Source organism: Lagopus leucura, unplaced genomic scaffold, assembly GCF_019238085.1.
Source record: "Lagopus leucura isolate 7727_CA_CO unplaced genomic scaffold, USGS_WTPT01 Super-Scaffold_100157, whole genome shotgun sequence".
NCBI classification, from domain to species: Eukaryota; Metazoa; Chordata; class Aves; order Galliformes; family Phasianidae; genus Lagopus; species Lagopus leucura.
The window spans coordinates 11,450,132-11,477,608 of record NW_024962334.1 but is presented as its reverse complement, the minus strand read 5'-3'; the positions used below and the strand labels follow the sequence as shown (position 1 = coordinate 11,477,608).

Here is a 27,477-nt window from a genome sequence, read left to right as displayed (position 1 = left end):
GTGCTAGAGAGCAAGGATATTTGCTGTTAACTTTTGGCCATCAAATTTCATTAATTAAAGAGTTGTTGGTGTGTCATCATCATCGTACATTTACCATGTATTTTACATTGTATCATTTACCATCATACAAGTAAACAGCAGAAGAATTATAATCAAAACTTGAAATTCAGAAGTGTTTTAGACTTGGGTTTGTGCCAGTGGTTTACAGAAGATGGCTGTGTTCTTGAGTGGAAAATACAACCATTCTACGTGCATTAATGTAAAAGCATTTCTATTGCACTGGGTAGAAATGAGAAATTCATGAGAAATTAAGAACTACAGCAGCTGAGTCAGCGGGAAAGAAAAACATATTTCTTAATGGGAAGTACAGAGATAACTAGGACCTTCCTCCATAAGGCTTACAAGAAAACCAGCTTTAAAATGTCAGCGGCTAGCATTTTACTTCTGTGTGATTTGGCAGTGTTGTACATTTGATACCTAATAATAGGAGTTAAAATTTGATGGGAGAGGTACTGCCTTTTATTGCAGATAGTAGGTTTCCTCACTGAAAACAAAGTGCAGTGCTTGGTCTTTTGCTAGGTGGACTGTTGCCCTAGATGTTCTTAGGGATCTTTTCCAACCAAAACATTTCTATCGGTAAGGTCAACCCATCAGAAGCTTCAGGAAAGAAGGGGACAGGGTCTGTGGTAATAGAACAAGGGGAAGTGGCTTTAAGCTCAAAGAGGGGAGATTTAGGTTAGATGTAAGGAAAACATCTTTTTTGGTGAGGGTGGTGAGGCACTGGAACGGGTTGCCCAGTGACGTGGTGGATGAACCATTCCTGGAGACTTTGAAGGCCAGGCTGGATCCTGCCCCGGGCACCCTGATCTAGCTGTGGTGTCCCTGTTCAGGCAGGGGAGCTGGACTAGGTGATCTTTGAAGGCCCATTCCAACTCCAAGGACTTACAATTCTATGGTTGCTTCCACTCACCTACCCCATCTCACTCACGTCAATTCCTTATGCTGGACGTCATCTGATCTCACCTGTCTACACTTCTACGGCAGCCTTCGTTGTTCAGGGCAATATTCAATATTAAATGTGAACAAAACGTGTTCCAACTGCAGAACAAAACATGAGAGGATGATGTTTCTATAGGAGCAACAGATGCTAAGCTCAGGGGCCGTTTTTACCCTCCTGTCAGAAAGCACAACCGCTTATTTTTAACCTTGAGGAAACGTAGAGCTTCCTTTGCCGAACTGTATCTCTGCATGACTGAATTCCAGCTGCGGAGCCGTTCCGGCACCGCTAGAACCCCTCTGCTGCTGCCCACTGCAGACAACCTTTTGCCTTTGGGCCGCGGCGGATCGGAAGACGCGCTCTCCTATCTGTGCAAACACGCGCTGCGCGAGGCGACGCCGCGAGCCGCCCCCCAGCTCCGAGCCGTCTCGGCCGAAGAACACTGCCGACAAACTTCTGCCTCCGCTTTCCCGCCACCCCGGGCCCCGCCCCGCCCGCTGCCCCGGGGCACCGCCCGGCCGGCGGGGAAGTACGCCGCTCCGCTCCGCCCGGCCCCTCCGCAGCCGCTGGCCGCCGCCCGTCCTCCTTGCCTTCCCCTCCCTCTTGCCCCGCCCCGTCCCGTCCCGTACCCCTTCTCCCGCTCCGGGCCGCGGCAGAGCAGCAGAGCGGCAGGACGGAGCCATGTCTCACGGGGCGCGAGTGATCCGCACCGGGGTGAGCAGCGCGGGGCCCGCCGCGCCGCCGTCGGCCGCCGCCTCCTCGTCGGCGGGCTCGGACGCGGAGCTGCTGGACGGCGCCTATTTCCGCTCGTGTGCCGGCATGCTGAAGGTGGCCCAGATGGTACGAAGCCGGTCAGGGGCGGGTGGCCTCGGGACCCTCGGCCCGTCCCGGGGCGCCTCCGGGGCGGCGGGTAACGGCGGTTTTTGCTCTGGAGCTCTCGCAGCTGGCGGGAGGAGGAGGGAGCCGGGTTTCTCTCAGGACGCCGAGTGCGAACTCCCGTCAGAAGCAGCCTCCGCTTTTCGTTCGCTGGTGGAGACAGACGTGTGTCAGCCTGGGGGAACGCTGCTTGTGTGCAGTGCCGCGCTGCGCTGCTGGGACATCGAAGCCAGTGGCGATGTTGAGCGGTGGCAACTCTTTGTTGTTAATCGTAATTTTGGCACAGCAGCGTGAAGGCATCGGGTGCTGCACGTCAGCGGTCCGTTAGCTGTGGTAAGTTTTGGGAGAGGAGGCCAAGGGCCGCCTGCGAGGCCGGGGTCGGGGTGAGCGCCTGGGCCAGGAGTGGTGAGGTATCACCTGCAGCAGGAACTGGGGAAACGCTGAGCATTTGTACTGTAGTTGTCCCTCACTGTGAGTTCGGCTCTGTAGGAGAGTCAGCAGCTGTCTGCTGTGTTCTCTTCTCTTGGGTTGTTCCCAATCCATCATGAGGATCTGGAGCGTCTTTCCAGGAGATAAAAACGATGCTCTTTTGAATGCACGTCTCCATTGCCAGTGACCCTGCGGTCCTGGAACTGTAGCCTTGTGCTTTGCTGACTAACTAGAAGCCCGCTTATCTTTTTCTCTTTGCCACTGTAGAGAGCACAATACCTTTTATGGACTAGAAGGACATAGTCCTCTCTGCTGTCCATCCTGATGTGTCTTCACTACACTTCCTACTTGTTACTCTCACAAGCGCATGTATTTGTGCTGAAGTTTCAATTTTGGTGTGCATGGAAAGTGTGGAGTGTGTGCTTGACATACTTTACATTCTTTAATGTAACATATGTAAATGTATTTTAATGTATATAAGTGTATGTAATAGTGTAATATTTAACGTATCTTATATGAAATAATATTTTCTGAATGCTGATCAATATCATTAGAATTTCACCTAGTGGTTTTCTGTGCTGATTTGACAAGCTCCCATGAGCCCTCTCCCAACTTTACCCTTTTGCATTTTTCTGCATTCCAGCTTGCTTATAAATAACATCAGTAGAAATTACTTCAGCTATCCAAGGAACTTTGGGCAGGTTAAACTTTTCTGATGCATTATCTTGGTAATGTATTCTTCTCAAACAGTTTTCAAAGAAAACAAAATGTGTGTGCTGCAATATGTAGAAATGACCAAGACAAGCTAGTTTTAGGTCATCTCCTCAACATTCATCTAAAATTCATCTTTTCTCAAAGATTATTTTCACTATATCTATGAATCTGCTTTTATTAGCATGCAGTTCTTCTGGTGTTGTTTGATCAGAATTCTCTGTGATGAAACTGTAAACATTGCTGGATTAATGTTAGTGGGGATGGTGGTACTGCAGGCTTCTTATGAAGGAGAGCCATTATTCAGACAGAGGACAAAGGTAAGTTGTTTTCAGATAGACATATGACGTGCTTCATAGAGTATACCTAGAGGCTTCTGAATGGTTCTAGTTATGAAGAAGGAGCACTACTGCATCTCTTTTCTCCTTCTTCCTCAATCCCCTTTGCCAAGAAATAAATGATACGAGAGAGAACAAGAAGCAAACATTTTTATTTCTTCATTTATAGTAATGCTAACGGCTGTTTGCAAGCCCCAAAATTAGCATAAATAATTTGATTGTGTGCATGAAATTATTCTAATAGATGGCATCAGCATGCCAGGATAATTGTACCAAGGAAACAGAAGATAATGTCACAGGTTTTCTTCTGTGAGAAGGATCTTAACACAAGCCTTAAAATTCAGCAGCCTCATGCAAGATGAGGAGCTTGTCCAGGAATCTGATCATTACTGACTCCATGTTACCAATTCATTCCCTTTAAATTCTTCTGGGTGATTTGAAAGCTTGTGTTGGCTGTAGCATCTAGTATAGATTGAAATTAGGAATTAAAAAGCATGTTTCATGCCTGTGAGCCTACGTACATTCCTTTATTTTGCATAATTACAGCTCTGAGAAGGTAATGCATTTTCTGCATTGAGTTCCTGACTTTCAAATATGCGAGGAATGCTCTATGTAGGTATTTTGAAAATATAGTGGAGGAGAAAAATAGTTTGTTACTTGTGCACTTTACATAGTAATAAGGCAGTTTCACAGCTGTTTTTCATGTATGACCATCACTAATGTTAATAGGGACTCCATTTTCAAAATCCAGTCTGAATTGATGTGCTTTTAACAAGAAGTTACGACGTATCTTCAGCTTCTGCCTTCAACTGGTCTAGTTTGAATACTGCTCTTCCTTCTGTTCCTTCTTTCATTCTTTTTTGTGCTTGCACTTTTGCCAGTACCTTTTGTACTCCGGGTGTTACGTGCGGGATTGTGCCGTGGTTCAGGCTGTGGGAGATTCAGGTTGGACGTTAGGAAATACTACTTCTCTGCAAGGGTGGTCAGGCACTGGAATGGGCTGCCCAGGGAGGTGGTGGAGCCACTGAGCCTGGAGGTGTTCAAGGAACGTTTGGATGTTGTGTTGAGGGATATGGTTAAGTGAGAATAGTTGGTGATGGGTGGATGGTTGGACTGGATGATCTTGTAGGTCTTTTCCAACCTTGGTGATTCTGTGATTCTAGAGCAAGTGCAAGGGTGTGTGTCTCTGTGTGCACAGTCCATGTGACTACAAGGGCTACATTTGACATGAAGCCAGCTTGGCGAAATTGCTACATGTGGCACTTTTCAGTACACCCCACTGACAGTGCTTTGAAGCATGTTTGATCTGTGTTCATGCTACTGCTGGCTTATTTTATTGCAGGACTTTCTGGGTACTTAGAAAGAACCGGGTAGTTTTCAAAAGGTATCAGGAAACCTTTTGAGGTCTCCTGTGCCCTTGGAGACTGTTTGGAGCTGTTGTGTGCAAGAAGAGACATCACAGCACCGTGCTTCTGTAGGTCTCAGACTTCTGAAACCATTCCAGGATTGTTCCTTGCTTCTGGATCCTGAGGGGAGTGGAGGTGGCCTGTGGCCTCTCTGCCCCTACTTCAAGATGGGCCAAGGTAACTGTGACCAGAGTCCAGACTGAGGGAGGATGTCCCCACAATAAGGCCATTGCTACTGAGCAGACAGCGGTTCTGGCACAGCAAGCACAGCCATAGTATACAGTGTTTTAACCTAAAGACCATCTTATTCAATCTGAATCAGGAAAGAGCAGTTTCACCAGACACGAGAAGAAGAAATCTTCTCAAAGCTGGGGAAAATAGAATAAACCCAATGGAAGTTGGCTTAACAGCATCGTTTTTAACTCGTTAAAGTTGCTAAGGCAATAGTTAAAGTCTGCTGAGTAAATATTTCATTTCCCAAGTGTCGACAAAAGCAGTTGCAATTCTTGATATCTGAACAGCCCACCAGGCAGCCTCTGAACAGCACTGAAGTTTGCTGAAATTCTTTGGATTATTATATACAAACATACAGTTGAATAATGGTGTTCAAGGGAATATTAATACATCTCATGCAGAAAGCCAAAAAAACGTTGGTAGCTAGATTGTTAGAGCCAAGATCAACTTCTAAATGTGCAGGATGATATCAGCCAAACTTCCTGGGGAGCTGCATTTGGAAGATGTTAAAATATGAGAAGAAAGCAAGATCTGTTCGTGGAAGATAAAAACTCCTAGTCAAAAGCATTGATTTAGAAAAAGGAAATGCACAAAAGCAAATGCTGTTGGAGTAGCTCTCCAATCGCTCCAGTCTTTTAACTTGATCCCCAAACTTCTTTTGTCTATGGAATCGATTGAAGTAAATGATCTAGTTCTTTGCAGCAGTGTGTTACTGCAGATGTATGACTTTGCTTGTGTGGTAATAAGACTGTTTAGTTAGGAGATATGTGCAGAGATGCTGAAATGGTAAACTTTTATCCTACCTAGACCGTACTTTCAACTTTCTCCAGCAATTACTCTGTCCGTAGTTCTTCCAAAGGAAAACAGTGGTCAGAAGTAACAAGCTTGGCTGAAAGTTGCCAGATGCGGACCTGCCAAGCTTACACTCAAACAGGTCTGTGTTCTGCTTGTCTCTTCATCCCAGCTGATAAGAGAAGACAGGAAAAATGCTGCTGTTCTAGCTAACAGTGATATCTTGATGTATTATACAAAAAGTCTTATTGGAGGCATTTGATGAAGTAGTGGATAAAGTAATAGAGGAGGAAATGTGTGAGCGTCCTCAGCCTGCAACTGTGTGACAAATGACTGGCTAAAGAATAAGGAATTGAATTTATTTTTTAATTTTAGCAGCAAAGTTGTTATTCTCAGGCCCAGGTCAGACACGTGTATTGTAGGTGCCCATTGCTGTTCTGCTAGATGTTGCAGTGAAGGGACCTCGCTTGGCATGCTGGCCATAGAGATAGAAGTTTGTCTATGTCGTGGGTGGCTCAAAAGTAAACAAGAGCATTTGAGTGAGGAATGCCCAAGCCTTTTAATTAAAACCCATCGGTCTGGGAAGTCCTGTTATTTACACTCTGAGATCACCGCAACAGGCTGGCTTGGCCAGGCGTACTTTTTCCATTCCACTGCTCAGGGTGGCCATACAGTTTCTGCCCAGGTATTTGCATATGAGCTGGGAGCAGACAGCATGTTCCCTGGGTGCTAAGTAATGCTTGGTGGTAGGCTGACATGGTTTTATTTGATGGGTCAAAACTTCAGAGGCAACGGCAGTGGAAGGAATTTTCTCTGTGCTGCCATTCTCAGCTGCAGTGATGCAGCTGTTTGCAAGATTGTGCAATATGCCAAATGAGGGAACTGATGTAGCTTTACTTCAACTCTCCTTCACTTTTCTTCTTCCATAAGAGATTTGAGGGAATGGTGCAGCCACAGAGACTATTGTCAGGAGCAGCCAGAGTCTGGGATAGAATGGCAGGAGCTGCAGAAGGATGAATTGGTTCCACATGCTTCAAGTCACAAGCTAAGATTTCAGTCCTTTTCTGTTATTTGTTGTTGTTGTTAGGGAAAGGTTTAATTACTTGGGTTACTCTCTGTCTAATTGTTCAATTTCTATGTTTTTCAGCAGAAAAAAAAAAAAAAAGAAAATAGTGAATTATTCAACTGCTCTGGAAGGTTAAAAAGTCGAGCCCAGAATATTGCTGTTTTTAAATAGTAGGAAATCTCTGTTCCAAATATATCAGTGAATGCATTATTTCTTTCCAGAAGAGGCTACCTGCAAGCATGGAATTGGAGCTATTGTGCCTTGCTCACTTGGCCAATCCATTAGGATTTGTTGTAATACATTCATGGCATGTAGTGCTCTTCGTGTAGCTGTGACTGAATAAGGTCTAGTAAGTACATTTTCTGAAACCAGAAAAAACAGGAAGTGAAGCCTAGAAATTTACCACATCTCCTGAGATGTGTTTAGCATGCTTGGAAGAGCAGAGTGAAGTATTGGCAGTGGTTTTCTGGCGCATGTGTTTCACAGGAAGTTAGATTTGCAGTAGCGTTTTGAAATCTCTATCAGGTGTGTATGGTGTCTGTGGGTTGTCAGATGTGAAAAGCATGGATTCTTACTGCTCTGTGACCTTCCTAAGAAGTGCTAATGTGCCATATCCCCTCTCCTCTCCCTTTGGAGACAGTGTCCCTTTGAATATCTGCTTCTCCTACCACAGAGAAACGAAAACCAGTGGTTCAGTTCAGTGCAAGTGTGGTCTTTAAATAACTCAGAGCCTAAAAATGTTGAAAATTCCCTTGTTGAGCAGATCCTGCACCTGCAGCCCTGGAACAATCCATGTGTCTCATCATGATCACGGGAGCCGTGGACATACCTCAGTGAGGGCAGTGTGCCTGACCACGATGACGTTAGGTAACAGCTCCACATTGCCTGCACGAAGCAGTATCGGCCCCACAAGCCAGACAGCGTTTGGCTGCTATGAGTGAGTGTTTCCTCCGCTCCCCTCCCTTGGGTGTACTTGTAGGGCATTCTCTCAGTCCTGTGGCTGAGCCTCTCCTTTGCACTGCTGTCACATCACGTGCACTGTGGGCTTGTCCTCCTCTTTTGTGGTGAGATGTAAAGTATACAGCAGCCAGAAATTGCTGCTCTCTTTGTGCAGAGATCAAACTTGAAAATTGCTGTGATTTTCTTCCACACACCTGCGTGCTTCATCTGTTCTGCATAACTCAGATTCCAAAGGAATCATTACAGCTGAAATAATTTTCTACACTGCAATGCTGGGAATTTGATGAATACAATGGCAAGTATAGGAGTGTCTGACTGGCCCAAGCCATGTGGCTGCAGCCTTCAAAGCTACAGCAAATTGATTTGCTGTTCTTGTACTTAGGGCTTCTTCTGCTCATAGCTTGACACAAGGAAAATGGAGTGTGACAAAGACAAGATTGAGAAGCTGCTTCAAGAGGAATTTTCTTGGGATGTTGTTTAGTTTTATTGCAGTACCATTTCTGAGTTCATGAAACAAACACTGACAGCTGGAAGGGAAAGAGACCTGAGATCATCAGTAGCAACTGCAGAACTGCAGAAAGGCTTTGGATACTGTCCTGTAAGTCTGTAATCACGTTCACCCGAAACTGGGAAGGCCACTTGAAGAGGTCTCTCATCTACAAGGGAAAAACCCAGTCCCAGCTGCTCTTTGTCACCTGCTGGCTAATTGAGCCTTTTGTAGATAGCTTGAGCGTGGCTTCCTAGTAGCAAGGGCAGTGCCATCCCTGGGTGTTAGTGTGAGCTGCCAGGCAGTGGTGCCTTTGGGAAATCTCAGCTATTATCTCATCACCCTTCACTTCTTGTGCCTTGCCAAGCACAAAGTGTGTGCGCTTAGGCCCTGTCTAATCCATCAACTGGGTTGTGATAATGCTGGTTGATGTGGAAATAGTCACAGTGTTAGTATTTTGGGGAACACTCACCTGTATTTTTCCTGATTTAAAAAAAAAAAAAAATGATGTACCAGCACAGCTAACAACATAGACTTCAGTGATGCTAACAGTCTCCTTTTGTTTGAGGAGACCTTGCTTAAGGCTCCGCCGTGGCTCGCACAGCCTTTGCTGAAGATGACAGATACAGGCTTTTTAACAGCTCTCAGTGCGATTGCCAGATGTCAGTGTGGTATTCTCTGGGGCTGGGAAAAGAGATGGCAGGTGCTAACTGAAGATTCGAGTCAGCCAAGCAATAAATGCCTCAGACAATGAGAATGAGTTGTGTTGTGAGCAGCATCCATAAGGAGAGGGATGAACAAATTGCTTGCTGAGGGTTACAGGCACAGACACCGAGACTGTCCTGAGCAGTTTGCAAGGTGCTCCTTATCTCAGTAGCAGTTTTAATGAAGATGAGACTCCATATGCTTTTCATTTTTTGTGCACCTGGTTTGATAGATTAGTAGGGAGTTGTTTGCCACAAGGTGCTGGTTTTGTGTTGTATGTTCCCATTTGAGCTTAAAGTAGTTGTGCCCTGCTAGACGTGTATTGGATATCCAGATCAAGTAGGAAGCTTTGCAGTTGTGGTTGTGCAGTTTGTTTGTTAGCCATGAACACCACTGGGCTTCATGCAGACAGACAGTCTGAGCCAGGCTTGGCTGGCCAGCCAGCATGGGCTCCTCTGTAGGTGGTACTGCCAGGCGTGATTGCTGCATGTGTTTTCAAACAGCCATGACCTTTACGTACAAGAGCTCTTTAGCTCACAAGTATGGATTAAGCTCTTCCTACATTGTGTCTTACTTATAATATGGGGCTTCGTTAGCTGTCTAAAGGGCAAACAGTACAACTCAGTGTACACTGAGAATGGTTCAGAATGGTGGTTTCAGAGGTACCTCACTCCTCCTCCAAGTATTTCTTCTTGGCAAGCTGAGAGGAAGTAATACAGGTGAGCTGAGCTGGGAGAGACTGCTGGAGTGGGTGGCTGTTCTGCTGGGGCTGTTGCATGTACAAGGAGTAACATGTTCACGAAGTATACGGGTCTTCTGGCCTTGCCCAGGACAGCATCTCTAGGATTTGTGGGTGCCTAGAAAGGCATAAGGCTTCTTTGAGAGCTAGAAGGAAAGCAGTTACCTTTTCCAGAGTTAAAATCCTGCTAGAACGTTTGCTGCATTTAGAATTCTGGCCATATCCTATGCAGAGATGTAGAAAGTTAGCTGTGCTATTAATAATCTTTTGCAATGAGTTTTATATGTTTTGGGAATTGTTTGTGACTTGAATATGGCACTTGTGTGCTGTTACTCAATTATGACTTCACATATCGCTGCAGTAATATGAGTTTTGCACGAATGTTTTTACATAGATTGCAAAAACTTGCTGGTAATGATTTTACAGTTGGAGCGTTTTAAACTGAATTTGATTTATAAAACAAAGCAGAACCTAAATCTTTTAGTATTGGTTTAGAGAGAAAAGAAATAAAGTTACGAGCCTCTTGATAACGATCTTGCTTTGCTCTTTTAAATTAATTCACTGCTAGATGAGACTGTAGCATGTTCTTTGCCGTATAACGGTGAAGTTCTCAGCTTTCAGTTAATGAAGTGCAGTCCAGTGTGGTGTCTTTCAGTGCAGCATGGTGTGGTGGTGCAGGCAGCTTTGGGGTGTGAGGCAGGGAGCTGGCTGAGGTGACAGAGGTGGGACTGATGTGTTGCTTGCACTGTGCTGTGCAGTAGGTGTGACTTCGCTGGTCGTTACAGAGAATTGCTTTTTCAGTAATGGTGGCTACCATCCTGCAACAGGGGCTCTTTATTGCTGTCATTCACATGCTGGTTCTGTGATTACCTCACATCCTTTGCTATCGCCAGGGCGTGTGCCAGAACAGATAAATAACTTATTAATAAGTGAAGAATACAGCTTCCTTGTACTGAGGCTTGTCCTCTTATCTGAGTCTTAGAGGGTCAAATAAGATTATTTTGTCGTCTTCTCACCCTCCCACCATTCCTATCTTCAGTAAATAGCTGAGGATGGCAGTGCACAAGAGAAGTCACTTATCAGAGACCAGGCAGCCTCCTTATTTTAGCAAACCAGCCAGACAAGAGGAAATCTGCCCAGACACAGGGGCTGAGAGACTGTTGTGCAACCAAAGACTGACTGCTTCACAGATCCATGCACTTGAAGATTGCTGATTTCATCTGTCATTAGGGAGGTTTTAGCTGGACTGGGTTCTTTATCATGTTTTCCTTTTCTGAATCTTTCTAGTGTGTGCTTGGCTGTTAGACCTCCCTTTTCCTTTGGAAGAAGAAGATTTTGGTTACGGCATCAGTCAGCTTTGTTGCTTAAATTAGCTGAACTGGTGTTGCATGAATTATGCTTGTGACCTTGACCTGAGCTTTGTCTATCTTACAGCTTTGTGAGTAAGAGTAACAGTAACAGTTCAAAAAACCGTTTGATTCTCTCCAGAAGTATGTAATTAATAATATACATATTGCTTCACCGTGTTGTGGTGTCACATTCATAAATACACAAAATGTGGTAGTACTGCTGCAGTCAGTGACAGCTCTTCTCTGTGCGGGACACCTAAACAGGACATGGCTGTCCTCATTGGCATGCTTAGGATGGAAAATTCCACATTCCATTTTGACCAGTGTCACAAGCTAAAAGCTTTGACTTTTTTCATTCAAATAAAAGAAGCATTTAGCTCTTATTATATTGCTTTCTTTAAAAAGACTAATAAAACTTGGTGTGAGTCACCACTGTCCCTTACTCCAAATCTGAAGACAGACAGCTTCTGTGCAGTTGTTTGCACGGAACTTGGGTAAGTTCTAAGAGAGGAGGAATTAGATGGAGGAGGGAGATTGAAGCGGTACAGAGGTTCACCAGTTCTTCACCAAGTGCAGTGGAGAAGTCTCCTTTCACTGCTGTTTACAGCATTCAAGGGAAGAAGGAAAAAAAAAAAAAAAAAAAAAAAAAAGGCTATATCTGTCTTCTAGAGAATCAAATTCCTTTCCAAAGAAGGATGGAAAATAAAAGCTTTTTTGGTATTTCACACGTTATCAGCTACAAGCTGGGGGCTGGTAAACCAGAGCTGCTGTCTACAGTATTGGTACGGATGTAGTGGCATGCTGAGTCCTGTCCCCTGCCCTCTTTCCCCTGAAAGAGGGGACAACGTCTCGTTTCCCTGTGCACCTGCTTAGTGAATGGCACTTTGGTAGTGGGCTTCTGAGGCTTCTAGTTTCGTGAGCACCTTGGCTGGCGCTGCCCCCTGAATGGAATATCCTTGTTTCTTCTCCCAGCTGCTTATTTCATTCCCTCTGTCACCTTTCCTCTTGCACTGGCACCATTGTTGTGTTCTTGCACTAATTATAGAACAGATAACAGCTGGAAAAACAATTCATACACAGGGGAGGACATAAACACAGGCAGAGTCATTGTGTTGCTGTGTCAGTTCTTCAGTTTTTTTTACCTCACAATACTCTGTGCTGGTACTGCACAAAGTGGCTGAGTAGAAAGGCTAGGAATTGCTTTTGGCATTGACAGCTTTGGCTTAAATGCATCAAACTATATCCCTCTGGAAATATTTTTATTTACCTAATTGCAATGCATGTCCTGATGCAAGGGCATGGGGAAGATACCTAGGATATATTAAAAGAGGGAAATGTTGTGTTTTCAGATGCATGAAGAGAAATTTGGATTCTTTGGAAAGAATGAGATACAGAAGAGAGGAAGTACAGAGTATCATATAGGGAATGAAGAAGACAGAGGAATAGTAAGAAGAAAAGAAGGAAAAAATCCATGGAATTAAAAAAACTTCTTGTGGGAGAGCAGAGCAGAGGGGAGTATAGCCAAGAAAGAAAAGAAGATACGCAGAGAAAAGCAAGGAAGTGGTTTTATAGCACATAGTAAAATAAATGGAAAGATGATGCAGTGATGGGTAGATTATATGTGTCCATGTTTGTGTCATGGTATTACTCGAAATCTTTGAGATAAGAGTTAGTGTTTCTCCAGAACTGGGTATCTTGATGCAGATTTGCTTCCTATCTACCTTATCTTTCTTCCCAGCAGTTTAGCTGGCATTTCACATCTTATTTTTTATATAGCAAAAGAAAACTATTACTTATATCTAAAAGTCACATGTAAGACAGCAGTTTTGACCTATCAGTTCAGGATATGATCTTGAGACTTTGAAGAATTAGGGTTTTAGTACTGCTGCTGGTAGTACAGCAGCAGCTGGAAGTCCCAGGCCTTGACAGCCAATGAAGTGAGCTGACCATGGCCAAGAGCCAGACACCCACCTGGCTCTCATGTGCTCCCTTTTCCTCTGGGATGGAGAGCAGATAGAAATGCTTCTTGTGGATTTTGATAATGATGGTTTCATAAGGAAAGCAAACGCTGTGCTTGAAAGCAAAGCAAAAAGAGGAATTTGTTCACTTAATCCCCATTGACAGGCGGATGGCATGTCACTTGCTGGAGAGCAGGCTCTCAGCACTCATAATGGTTGCTTGGTAAGACAGAGGCAATGGCCACAAACATCATCCCGTCCTCTGAGTGTGTTGCTGAGCACTACATCACATGGCCTGGAATATCCTGGGGGCCGCCTGGGGCAGCTGGCTCGGCCACATCCCCTGCCAACCTCTTGCCCACACCCAGCCTTCTTGCTCTGTGTAATGCAGTTAGAAGGCTTTGCTACTGTGTGAGCACTGCTCAGCAATAGGCAAAACACTGATGTGCTATCAACACTTTTCTAACCACAGAGGCAAAGCGCAGCGCCCTATCAGCTACTGTGCAGGAAGTTAACTCCTTCCCAGCCAGACCCAGTACACAGCCACTGTCCTGGGTGCTGTGCACACATAGTGGGAAAGGGTAACCCTTACTCCATGGGCATTATTGGAGTAGTGAAAGAACAGCTAGATACAGGCCAGTGATAATGCGTGGGAAAGAACAGTTAGGAGCAGTCAAGAGGACAAACAGAGGCCTGAACTTTGCAGCTTATGTTTCCAGTTTGAAAACAGGAGTCCATTTGGGATGTATTTGGGGTGTTTTCTTTGCAACATGTGATATCAGGGTTTACTGTAAGTAAGTGATAGTGATATCCTTAATTGAATAATACATGCTTGCACAAAGCTAGCTGATGTTAAGCAAAACACACTTGTCTTAATTGTCTGATACTAAGCAAAATATACTTGATGCTAAGCAGATCATCCTTTATCTACTCATGGAGCTCAGTATATAATTGTTATCTAGGTCAGTGTGGTTGCCTTCTCCAGTATATCACCCTACAAGGAATTTACTACTTGGTTAGAAAAACAGGGAGCAAAGATATAAAGAATTGCTCATCATTGCTAAATGAGCTATGGAAAACTGCCAACTCGAAAAAAGGAGGGCAATCTGTGGTCATGAAGAAGACAACTGTTTGCTTCATCCCTGAGGGTCTTGAGACCACCACCCAAAATCACCGAGCATGTGCAAGGAGGCAGGACCCTATGTTAATCATTTTGGAGAGGGTTACTGAGTATGTGCATACTGCCCAGGGGAAGCCTTTGCACATGTAACACAAGTAACATATAAGCTGAAGGTCTTTTGTGCAAGGTATGCATGGTTAGGGTGGAGATAACCTCTTGCACATCCAACTTTGTAAGTAAAGAATGCCTGCTTATCAACACCACATTGGAGTCCTTAGAGTTAGTGAGTTTATTCCTGGATTTCAGATGGCAGTAGTCAGGAAACTGACACTAATTACTATTTTACAGTAAGCTAGGATACTCATTTTTATTAATTGTGTGGAGTAATGGCAATGAATCAACCCAAAAGCAACTCCAAGAGACCAATCTTTTTCTACTCTTTTACTTGTTCCCTGAAATCTCCATTGGACTTCTTAGGAATTTTTTCATATATTATTAATTCACGCTTATCTGTTGCATCAATCTATTGGTGGATTTTGTTTGTTTAGTTTTGTTTGCTGTTGTTGTTGCTGCTCCATTTTGGTTTTTGTAGATATCTATTCTCATTTAAACTATAAATGAAAACAGTCATCTTGACCTAGGGTCATAAGCGTCTTGATTGTTTATTTGCAGTGTTCAACATTTTGCCTTGTTTTATATGTCTGAAGTGTTTGGAAGGTGAAGAACTTTAGCACGAGTCTTTAGGAATAGCACAAAGCTGTGCCAGGGAAGGTTCAGACTGGACATTAGAAAAAAAATGTATACTGTGAGGGTGTTCAAACACTGAACAGGCTTTCTATAGAGGTGATTGGTAACCTGTGTGTCTGTCAGTGCTCAAGAAGCATTTGGACAGTGCCCTCAGTAACATGCTTTAACCTTCATTTAGCCTGAACTGGTCAGACAGTTGAACTTCATGGTCTTTCAGTGTTGCTTCCAACTGAGCTATTCTATTCTATTAGCCCTTATTTGGTGAATGGGGGAATTGAAGCACAAAATCACGTAATTTACTCAAATCTAAACAGTAATAAGGTTACAAAACTGAGATTGGAACTCAAGAGGCACTGATGTTCAATTCCTCCCATCTTCTGTCAGTGTTTGTCTGTGGAAGTGTGTCTCTAATGCTCAGAACAGCAAGCTTTCTTTTATAGCATGTTGTCAGTATTGGAGATCATGCTGGATTTATATTTGTGCAGGTAGCTGTGTCTGAAGAAAATTTAGTTCTCTCCAAACGTTGCGAAAGAATTAAGTATTGGTAATAAAGTCAGAGCTTTATTTATTACATCTATTAAGGTGGGACAGTAGAAAAAGATTGTACAAGGCACTTGCACAGATTTATTCTTGGGCTATAAAATTGCTCTGTGGTCACATAAACTACAGTCTTTTACCACATGATCAGACCTGCTTCAAGTGTCATTGCTGGAGCAGGAGATTGGACCAGATGACCTCCAGAAGTCCCTTCTAGCCTCAGTCTTCTTGTGATTTTTGCTATGAGCACCCAACACATAAGTGGATCACGCCTTTCATTTCCTGCATGGTTAAAACAAGCATGCAGCCGCAGCTCCTCTCTTTCCTGTCAGCCCTAGTTATGTCTGATTAGCATGGCTGTGGCTGGCTCATTCAGCAAGTGAAGCCACAGCAGAGAGTAGAGCAGGTCTTAAGCCTTGCCCTCACTGAGTAAAGGCAGCAGCAGCAGCATAAACCCTGGTCCCCGATCTGAGGATCAGATCTCCCAAGATATGTCCCACCTCCCGTTAATGCACACTAAAAATCTGTGCTCATTCATCCTTTTTTAGGGGATGTGGATTGGCTTTTGAAGGAAGACTGTATTAGGCAAAAGCTAAGTGTTTAATTTTTGGTAGAGCTAAGCTCACTTCAAATCAGTGCGGTGTTTAGGCTTGGGAGCTTATGTCACTGCTATTCAAGGGCTAGCATTTTCCGCAGGCACATTGCAGAGGAGATGGTTGACTTTTCTCCAGCTCAAAATAGAGAAGAGAATGTGGACTCTTTCTATCTTTCTTGTGTAGTGTCTGTTCTCTCTGGTAAGGTGTTGAGTGCCTTCTGGCAGCTGCTGATTGCCTTTAGCTCATGTTGGCTTCATTGGGAGATGGTTGCTGAAATATCCCGGTGTTCCTGAAGTCTTAATGACTCAACTATAATATCTGGTTCAATGGAAAGTCATGAAGTTTAAGCTAATCAACTTTTGTGAAACAGGATAAATATGGAGCTTGACTTAAACCCCAGAATCGTCCCTTGAAGTTGATTGATGCCTATTTTCTTTGTGTTGCTTTTCAGAAACCAGAAAACATATCAGTAATGTCCTGCAACACATCTCTCACCCATTGAGTAATGCAGGTCAGAAGCCTGCTTACATTTTGTGCAGTGCGTTGAAATTTTCCTGATGCTGACCAACCTTTACCTCATTCTTCTGGTGTGACTGGCCTGCTGGCTGGGGGTCCGAATCTGCTGCTTTCACAATCTGAAATATTATATTGAAATGGAAATGGCAGTGCTCTCAAATTTTTGTGCCCCTAGGTTTTGTTTTCAAGATGTATTAACCTGTTCCACTGAGCTCAGATGCGTAAAGAATGCTCATAACATTTCATCACTTTGCCATTCATTTCTCTCTCCATGTATATTTATTTATCTACATGTGGTCTGTGCCACAAACTGACTTCTGAGGTGTATATATGAAACCGTATCTCAGACAGTTACATGTTAATCATTTTACCACTCACTCAGCAAGTTTTCTGGAAACAGAAATTACAGAGATAAAATTGAGATATAGTTATTGCCTGTATATGGTATCAGTATATTGTGATAAATTCTGATACCTGGTGAAGAAACTTTGGTATTTGCCACTTTTTAAAAGGAAAGGTAAAATTCTGTGGCTCTCCTTGCTACATTGGTTACTATTCCGTTTTTTTAATGGATGATTTTTTAACTCTGAATGTACCTGCCAGCCATACGGGCAGTGTTGTGCGGTTAGCATGGTATAGCATTGTATAAACTTCTTGATCCTGTCCCATTTGTGCCTGTCCTGTGGAACAGCATTACATGCCTCTGATCAGAGAACCCTCTTGAGAATTTGTGTGTAAATCTTGTGCTGGGAAATTTATTTTAAGAAAGGAAATATTTGAGAGAAATGCAACTTCCCCATGGTTATTTCTTCCTACCTATGGGGGGAACTGAAGCACACCTGAAAGCAAGAAGGGAGAAGTCTTTGCTAATTGTTTTGGTCATCATTTTAATTGAGAATTGGCACTTGGAATGGAAGGCACATTTGTTAAATCCAAGTTTCTGCCATGTTCTTAGGAGCTGGTCAGATGTTTTTTTTCCCTTGGATCTTCTGAGGAATGCAACTCCTCAGAGGAGTTTTCTGATCTTGTCTTTGGATGGCTCTCCTTTGTGCTTGTTCTGAAATTTTTATACCTGCTATCTAAAAGGAAGGAAAAGAAACCTTTATGCTTCCCTGCTTTCAACTTACAAAGCTTAGCAACTGGATATGGTAATGTTTAAAGTAAGTAAGGCTTACCAGTGCTGCTTATTCAGATGGTAGCTATATTTCAGGGCCCCAGTCCTTCTTACCCTTTGTATACAGTAAAAAAGTTGATAAAGGAAATGGTTCAAGTGTGAAATGAGCTAATAGGCAGATTCAACATTTCTGTGAACTGGCTCTCCTTTTTTGTTCTGTACAGTGTAAAAACTGAAGAGCGGTCACTGTAAAAGCACCTGAATAAGAGAGACTCCTTTTAGCCTTTGGTGTTTAGACAGCCATTGTCCTCATCCCATCATGAATTATGGGCAGGATTCAGCACTTGCTGTGATTTTGTTGTTGAGTCTTACTTCAGAATTAAATTTCACTGAGTGTTATTTTCATTTTCTTCTTGAATTATTAGGAGCGTGTATCCTGTATCACTGCAAATGATCTCATAGACAGTATGGTAAATGACCTGCTGATCTCCACCTGACAGTTCAGGTCATCCAGCAGCTCAGTCAGGTGTCTCAGCTCAGCTGACATTAAGATTCAGGGAGCTGAGATGTCAACCTGAGCCAACCTGGCTTCTGCTTCCCGTCATTTCTGTGCAGCCCTAACTACTCCCTTGTTCTCCCTCACTTGGGGGAGATCATTAAAATGATCTTAAAATTCAAGAACTTGGCTTGGAAGTAGGAAATGCTGAATTTTATAGAGCATTTCCTTCTCTTCTATGAAATGTAACATCTCTGAAATCTCCACCATACTTCAAATGCAAGACTTTGTGCATTTAGGATTACCCAGTGGCTAAGCTGTGAGACCTGAGTTGGGAGGCAGAGAATAGGCATGATGCACCTATTAGAAGCACCAAACAGATGGGATGCTGCCAGTGTTGAACTCCCAAACTAGAGGGCAGAAACTAGTTGGGGAGGCACGGACTGACCTGTATCATACATTTTGAAAGGTAGGAAAAAAAAACAATCTGACACCCAAACAACATAGTTCAGATTCTTCCTGCTGTATGTTTGACCCAATTCCACCTGCTTAGGTGGATAGGCTTAAACAGAACACACTCCCAGGTGCAAGCAAAACCTCTATTATACTTCACAATAAATTGTTATTTTGACCAAACTCTGTCCAAACAACCGCATCATGTTGTGACAATGAATTGGCTCTTTTGGAGGAAGAATCTGAGCTATGTTATTTGGGTGTTGGGGTTTTTTTTCCTTTTCATTTTAATTAAACGGTAATGGATGGAGTTGATTAGGAGTTTGAAGGATGATTATACGTGCAGTACTGAAGTGCAGGCTTCCTCAGAATTATTTTTTTTTATGTCTTGAAGAAACATTTAAAGTGTGAATCATTACTGTTCCTGTCTGGTTTGGGGTGAGCTGAAAATTACAGAGGCTGAAAATGCATGTTACCAAAGTCTGTAATAATAAAATATTTGGCTGTATCCTGGGTAGATTTTTTTTCAATCAGCCATGCTAGGCAGGTCCTTTGCAAGCCTACAAGTAACAGAAGTTGTGGCTTTATGTGACACTGTTAACGTAGTAAAACTTTTGAAAGGTTTCTTGACATGGTTACATCATTTCCTACCTTGCGATCTACTGATACCTCTGCTGCAAAGGTGATAGAAAAAGAGGAGTGAAATTGTTATCTCAGTTACAGCCAGCACCCACCAAACAGAACTAAAGGTGTTTATGGCATATTCGTTTTTACAGCATTCAGTGATTTCAGCTGCAGTGAACCATCCGTGTCCTTTTGAAATTCCATAGGGTTTATGTCCTCCAGTTGCTGCTGCAACCCCAGGCATTCAGCACCTGTTCTCTATTTGAGACCTCTTGTTTTGTAATACAGACTTCTTCAGTTTGGATCCCACAGGCTGTCTGGGACCGTTGCTTTCTTTTTAGCAGTTGGCTCTTTCTCAGCTTTGAACATTTTTGTGCCTGTTACTTTGTCCTCCATTTTGTTGGGACCATCCAGTTTACTCTGGATGATTTGCCTTCTGTTTCTAAATGACATATTGTTGTGTTTGAAGTCATCTTCGTAGATGCTCTAAAAACCTCTAGTGTGTCTTTTGTCTTTCAGATCTCACTGCTGGTTGGATTCATCAGTGTAAATAATTCTCAGTGGACAGATTACAGTGCATACAGCTACTTTCAGATTGTTACAATGTGTGACTTGGTTATGATTTTGTTCTTCTACATAATCCACATTTTCAGAATCTACAGGACGCTCACTTGTGTTAGCTGGCCACTTGCGGTAAGTCTTCATTTTTTGCTTCTCTTGTGGGTTGATGTCTGGATTACTTGGTTCATTTTCTTGTGCTGTCACATGTTGATAGGCTCTCTTTCATGTACAAATCCCTTTGCTGCTTTTGTTACTAGTGTTCAGTTTAAAAGATACTGTAATTCTAAGTCTTTAAGCTGACTTGAATCAGATCCTTCTCTCCTTCATACAGATATAAATCCAGATTTGCTCCAGTGAAGGCAATAGGGTTATTCTGAGACAACTGGAAAAAGGTGTCAGCAGATGGGCCCTAACTCTGGCCATTTATAGTAGCTACACGTTTGCTAGAGTACCAATACACTACATTAGAATTTATGTAGTACATCCTGTCCCAAAATAAAGTTTACATGTGCTATTTAAGTCAAATGTGACTCTTTTTGGTATGGTTATAGGTAACTGAAACAATAGCGAGAAATAGGATCCTCAGCCTGACTGCTCATAGCCTGGCCTTCGCTAGGAACTTCCTGCAGGATATCCTACCTCATTCCACCATTTCCCCTGTACATCCATCTCTTATATCCTAGCAGAGAACTAACAAGCACCACTGAAAATGGGAAACCTGAACTTCCGCAACAGCTTTGATTAGATCAGCTAACAGAAAAGTCATCTGGCCTGGTGTGGGATCACAGATTTTAGTAACCTCTGACTACATCTCTCTTGGATGCATAGTGACCTGTTAATCCCACAGAGAAAGAGCTAAAGGGGTGAGGAAAGCCAAACAGAAAGATGTAGAGGAAGTTTTGAAATTCAAGAAGTGTTTGAATGGCTTTTCAAGAAAGCTATGTAAATAGTTTACGGAGGTGAGGTAGCAGTTTATTTTACTTCTAAGCAAAGAAAAAAAGTAAATTCTTTTTAATGGAGACTTGCAACACTTTTTAAAATATGTACCTCTAGTATTTGTTTCTAGAAAGTACTTCTGTCCTTATTTAGAGATAATATGTTTGCATGGAAGAAGGAATGAGTTTTGTAAAGCAATATTTAATGTGTGAATTGTTGTAACTCTGCCACTTTGACCTTTTGATTCACTTCCTTTTGTTTTTCTTATCTGTTTGTTCATTTCAAAATGTTCCACAGTGCAATGGTGAACTTAAGGCACTTCAGTTTGTGTCTATTTAGTTTCAGATAGCCTTAACAAAATGGGATGCTTATACATTCCGTTTGTGTTCAAAGGAGGCTATAAAGATGGAGAAGGCTCTGGAGGGCAAGGTGTGTGAGTTTGCTTGGCACAGAGCGCAGGAGCTGAGGGGAGGCCTGATGGTGGCTGCAGCTGCTCACAGGGGGCAGAGAGGCAGCACTGAGCTCTGCTCTGTGTGACAGACACGAGAGAACGGAGCTGTGCCAGGGGAGTCAGGTTGGGAGTTAGGGACAGGGTCTGTGCCAGAGGGCGGTGGGCATGGAGCAGCCTGCCAAGGGCTGTGGGCGCTGAGTGCCGGAGCTCAAGGTGCATTTGGACTGTGCTCTCAGACACTGGGTTTGGGTTTTGGGTGGTGCTGTGAGGAGCCAGGGGTTGGACTTGAGATATTCTGTGATTCCCTGGTTTTACAACCACCTCCTTTTTGGTCAAATATTTTAGTATCTTTGGAACAGAATTGAAAAGCCTGTAAGAGACTTTGGGAAACTAGGATTAGTGTTTGGCTGAGTTTCCTGGCAAGATCCCTGCATTGCAATCAGAGGTGTGCCTTACAATCAGTAAAGCTGTGGTGGTTGAGGAGGTTGTTCTGTAACGACAACTTTTAAAGCTGCAAAAGCATTTTTGCAGAATTGCACTGTCCTGGTCCTGCTAGGGGTTCATTCTCTACATGATATGGCCTTTGATAATTCACTTACAGCTTGTCTCCATCCCTTGGGTTCTGTGAAAGTTGTAGGCTTTTTTTTTTTTGCTGTAATCTATTACATTGCTGTAATAGATGTCTCTAAGAAAGAAACAGCATACTTGATTTGCCTGCTGCGATGTGGACTAATCAGAGGAGACTTGTAATAGAAATGCTTTATTCTAGCAAAAACAGGGGTTATGATCTTGATCACCTGAAACGAGGTTACAAGGGGAAAGTAATTTGTAGTCTGAGAACCTGCTTTAGGGAAGGATCCTCTTCAGTTGTTTAAAAATCTGAGCAGAGGGAAACTTTGGTATGGTTTGACAGACTATTTCTCCTCTGGAATTTCCTTGAACAATTTCCTTTTGGGTCTATATATTCTGTGTTTTTGTTTGAGAAGGAATCTCCTGTCTCCCTTACACGTGGTGTTTGCCTGGCTCATGCTGGTAGTGCAGTACAAAATCAGTAAGCACATATCCCACCAGGACACCCCACCACACAATGTTCTGAAGACCTGTATTGATTGATGTAACCCTCGTGAGGATTCAAAACACAAATCCACAGATGACTCTGGGCACTGTGAGGCAAAATTGACTCCTAGGGTGATATTTGTCACACCAGAGAAAATCTAGAATGTAGTGCCTCAGTGCTCTCAGAAAAAAAAATGTTGCATCACGTTTGATTTACTACATTACTAAGCTGCAGCTTGCAAGACTTGGGCAGCTTTTCTGGAACCTGATGTTGCTTATGAATGTCTGCATAGTTGTGCTTTTTGTGTTTTCTCTCCTGTTTCTAGGCTTGGTTGATGTAAGAAAGTTGTTAGTAAATCCAGCTTATTTTCTGATTAGAAATAGAAGCACTTGCATTTCCTCTGCTACTCATTGCTATTTCATGTATGTAGGCTAGAGAAACGTGCCCCCAAGGCTTCTTCCTTTCCTCAGAATGGTGTCTTTGAGTAAATTGCATTCTTGGTACAATAAAGATACATGTTTTTTCCCCCCATATTGTACCATACTGAATGAAAAAGATGGAGTCCATACCCACTAAGTAGATTTTATTCCAGTGACATTTAGTAGAGCTGCAGATTGGTCTTTCCCTTTCAAACAGAAACCTGTCAGTTGTTTTTTATGTTTTTCTCTTTCTTTATTTTTTTAACTTTGAGTAACCACTGCCAATTTGTTCTGATTCTGATGGTTACTGAAATGCTTTTCTGGTAAGTTTTCCTTCTGAAGCAATCTATGCTTGTCTTTACAGGAATTTCTCCATTATTTAATTGGTACAATTCTGCTTCTCATTGCATCAATTGTAGCAGCATCGAAGAGTTACAATTTGACTGGACTAGTGGCTGGAGCGGTAAGGACTTGTTTATTAGTCTTGATGCTTTTTTTTGCAATGTAAGTTGAGTGCTAGAAATCTATTGCTTGTCACTTTGATTTCTTACAGACTTGTCTTGCTTGTTTCTTGGTTGGTGTACTGTCTTCTATCTCATTTCAGTGATTGTTCTGTAACATAACACCAACAAAAAGGTTTCGTGAGACTTCAGTCTCACCACTAAAATGAATATGTGTTGAAACAAAAAGCTTTAGCTTTAACACGTAAAGACAAATGTGTTTGGGGGAAGAATTAAGACAATTTAGGTTTGACAAATGGCTGTTGTAACAACTGCAAGTTAGCATTTCACCCTAGTCTTCTGCATTTGCCATGTTCTGCACCTGAAACAGAGATTATTTCTCCTGAGCTAAAACCCTTTGTCATCCTGGGTCTATGTATTGGATGATGTATTCTGTCTCTGGCTGAAGTGTTGTTCAGAGACACAAGTTTTGAATGTGGACAACAGAACTTAAAATGCAATGCAACTAGGATAAAGGGTTGCTTTCACAAGCTTGGTCCCAATGATTATTTGTAGATGCAGATGGAGAAGGAGACACTTATTTATCTGGCAGATGACAAATAAAGACTGGTCTGAATGGGGTTTGCCAAAAGAGCAAAAATCAGAGGTGTCAGAATAAGTCTTTTCTTTAACGCAGTGTCCTAATGAGAAGTCTAGCAGGTGGGACACTGTGTAGGTGTCCAGCTTTTTCTCCCTACTCTATAAGATTTTCAGTCATTGGTTTGACAAGGCGTAAGCTGCTATTATACTATGGTAACTATTTTTTTTTTAGCACATTGGCAGAATGGCAGTAAAATATAACTTCATTTTTGGCCTGTTAACATCATAAAATACATAGTTGAATATACAGGAGTCCATACATTCATGGATTATGTGTCATCTAATGGTAAGTATTTGTGGTTTGTCTGTTTTTTCATTCAGACGTTTGGATTCCTAGCTACAGTCCTTTGTGTTTTAAGCATATGGTCATCCTACAAGGTTTCTTGCATCACGCAGTCAACAAGTAAGTATCATGCTTCGTGCCAGCCAAAATGCTTCTCGAAATGAATATTTATATTTTCCCATGGCAGTATCTGCCTGGGAGGATTTATTAACAGCCTATTCCTTGTTACTCAAAATTACTCACAAAGCAGTAATTCTACACTTTGGTCAACATATGTGTCACAGCTACTGACAACTTTTCACAGCTAACTAGTGGAGCAAAATAACTTGCCTCTAGCAAGTATCGGTGCTGTCTCATCTTCCACACCCCCCTGCCCTCCCACCAAAACAAGGTTTCCTGTGCGTTCTTTAATCAAGTAAATTCATTTGTTTGTGGTGGTGCAAGTGACACTGTCTTCCTTTTCTAAGATGCAGCTGTATGACTCCTCCATCTCAGCAAGATTTCTGCCTTACAAAATACTATACTACAGAGGACCGTCCATCACTGAGGAGAGAGCACGGGTGTTTTGTTATTAGCCTGGACAGTCAGTGGCTTTTGAAGATCTACTTGAAGTTTTATGCAAAATAATGTTATGAACCAAAGTTTTTTTGTTGCCCTCATCCAAAGAAGTTTACTTCCCCCCCAGAAGAAGCACATAATGGAGAACCATATTTTTTCTGAGCTTTACAGAGAAATGCTGCTTCTGTTTCTCAAGCTGGGCTGCAGTCATTTCCAGCTATTTGCAGTAAGTGCCTTTAAAACTCATTCGGAGAGTTGTTTGGTTCTCTTTTCAAAGGGATGGAAAAAAGTGCTTCTGATTTCCTCCATCTGTTTACAGAAGGGAAATACTGCAAATTTCTGCCTGATTCTTAACTTCCAAGGCTGGTTTTTCAACAAAGGAACTGTTACAAACTGATTTGTGAATGGATAAGCTGACCCAAGTTCAGAACCATGGAATGTTTCCAACAGCAGCTCAGCCCTATCAAAAATTACGAACTGCAACTTGTGTAAATCATTGCAAATACTCCCTTCTAGCCCTGGCAGTATACGATGAAATCAGATCCATCAAAAATTATTATTAAAAAATTCTCTCAGCCAAATACAGGAAATACATACTCAAGAATAAGCTTTAATGGTTTGCGGGATCTTTTTCTTTCCTTTTCGTAAATAGTTGTTGGTGGAATGGACATTTTCTGTGCATTTCCTTGATGTTATTCTCTTTGGAATCTAATGGTTTTTATGGAAAGCCCATCGCAAATAGTGCAGCGTGCTTCTTTCTCTCTCTCACATGTGGCTTCTTGTTCCTTCTGACTCTGCTGGAATCCATGTTTTCAGAGCCTGGACAGAGTTTTTTCCAACCTGATGTTGTTATGAAGCTGTTTGTAAATTTAAGATGGAGACAACGCTGCTATTTTCTTGGCACTTCTATCTTTCTGACCTTTTGCAGTCCATTTCTGGTGAGCTGGAAACTTTTGGCAGAAAAAAGTGAAGCTCAAGTTCTCTTCCTTGGTGCTCTTCCCTTTCGTGTCTTGTTGTGAAGCAGAACTTGCATTTGTGAGCTGGTCTTTTCTGTGAGGACAATTGCAGGACAGTGGAGCGCGTTTCAGCAAAATAAAATAAAATAAAAAATCAGGATTTATATATTTTACCTGACCCAGACTGGAGGAAAGAAGCATTTTCTGGCCTGCTCTTCATTTTTCTACCTGTCCTAAATTCTGCAAAAATGCTGCTAATTAATTTAATGATTGGCTTTCGAGAAATGTTTTTGTGCCCCATAGCACATCAACATACATTGCCGATTGTTATGTATGGGTCTCTGCAGTGATTTTTTATTTTATTTTATTTCTTTTTCACTCTTGGACAAGAGAAATGGGCCAACTTCTAAAGTTCTAAGAATCTTGGTAAAGTGAAAAGAACTGAGCAGACAACCAGGAAAGGCAGGAATCTCACTTCTTGTGGTGCATGGTTTCTGTGATTCTTATTGCTTTCTTTCCCTGAGTGACTTAAAACAACACAGAACAGGAAACAGTTTGAATGCATAGAAGTCTACTTCTTGTGGATCAAGAAACCTGTGTTCACTCCAAGACAAACTGCTTCAACATGAATACAGAAGGTTATTCAAATCTTACTGTGATTGAAAAGACTGCAGAAGATTATGATAAAAATATATGTGGCTTGATTTTTATTTGGCACTAAGGGTGGTTGTTCACTGGTTCCCCTGCCAAGACTGACTTAGCCACAGTTTTTGGAAATCAGCACCCTGACTTCAGTTTGGATTGACATGGTAGGTATTTAAGGAAACAATCTCTTCTTTCCCATGGGAGAACAAGAAAGTGCTGTTTCTGACAGTAGCACTGTTGCCTCTGGAGAATGCTGCTCGGATAGGTATTGGGCACCTTCCACAGGCTTTCGCCCATCTTGGCAATCCAAAGGAAAACAAGTGTTCAGTTGCATTTAGCATGAATGAGCTGAGTGCACAGAGCTTGTGGCAATGGGGAGATGCATCTGCTAAGGCTGGGCTTGGGGCTGAGCTTGTGGTGAAGAACAGGCTGTTTCAACGCTCTGCTGGAACCTTGCCCCTCTCTGCACTGCATACTCATCTCTATCTTTTTTTTTCAGTCTACCTCTTGACTCTGTCCCTTGCTACTATTTGGGGAGGGGGGGGAGGAACCTTTACAGGGAATTTCTTGCAATCCAACCACCAAAGGATTTCTGGATGACACAGTCTGATCACCCAAAGAATCTGTTTTGTTGCACTTGTTTACACTGGATGAAGAGACAAAGTTCCCTTCTAGGTTATGTACCCATCAACAGGCATAAGATATGCCTGTAGCTTTTGTTGTTGAGACACTGCTGGGTTCATAGACCTACCAGAAGCTCTTAAAGCAGGATGCTTTTAGGCTGGAAAGCTGACATTTGCTGATATAACTTCCTCACTTCTCCCAGATACTTGTGAAACATGTCTACCAGAAAATGCACAGCTTTTGGTGATATCAAAACCTACTAGCAGAACTTTGAATGACAGCTCTGTCTGACAGACACTTTGGCACCTCACTACTGTACCTATGCCAGCAAAAGCATTTTAACTTTCCTTCAGTGTCAGCCTTGTTCTGAAAGCTCCATCTGTCTTTGACTTTGTCAAATATGAGATTCCAGCTGTTTTAAAAATAAACTATGTATGTTCGCTATTTGGATGATGTCATGGCTTTGATAATTGGGTTGTTTTCTTGCTCTTTTTTTTTTTTTTTTTTTTTTTTTTTTTTGCCTTTACCAGTGCAGTGATTTTCTGCCTGGGGAACATCAGGAAGCATTCGGGAGAATGAAAGATGTTATGAGCCCCAGAAAAAAACTATTCACCTTCCCTGATGTGTAGATGTGCCA

At 42.5% G+C, this 27,477-nt stretch overlaps 1 protein-coding gene across 1 annotated transcript; it reads left to right on the top strand.

The window, feature by feature from the left end:
* Positions 1–1,625: 1,625 nt before the first annotated feature.
* Positions 1,626–27,284, top strand: LOC122189730 (CKLF-like MARVEL transmembrane domain-containing protein 7). Its single transcript, XM_042889084.1, has 5 exons — positions 1,626–1,837; positions 19,770–19,943; positions 23,039–23,137; positions 24,096–24,177; positions 24,525–27,284. Exons 1-5 carry the CDS (start codon positions 1,679–1,681, stop codon positions 24,536–24,538), a joined length of 528 nt encoding a protein of 175 aa, XP_042745018.1. The 5' UTR covers positions 1,626–1,678; the 3' UTR covers positions 24,539–27,284.
* The last annotated feature ends 193 nt before the right edge of the window (positions 27,285–27,477 follow it).

Bases quoted from the DNA above. Each gene is read 5' to 3' on its own strand.
- LOC122189730 (XM_042889084.1), top strand. From the start codon at position 1,679: ATGTCTCACGGGGCGCGAGTGATCCGCACCGGGGTGAGCAGCGCGGGG. The intron at 1,838-19,769 runs GTACGAAGCCGG...TTTGTCTTTCAG, and splicing joins TGCTGAAGGTGGCCCAGATG to ATCTCACTGCTGGTTGGATT. The intron at 19,944-23,038 runs GTAAGTCTTCAT...TTGTCTTTACAG, and splicing joins GTGTTAGCTGGCCACTTGCG to GAATTTCTCCATTATTTAAT.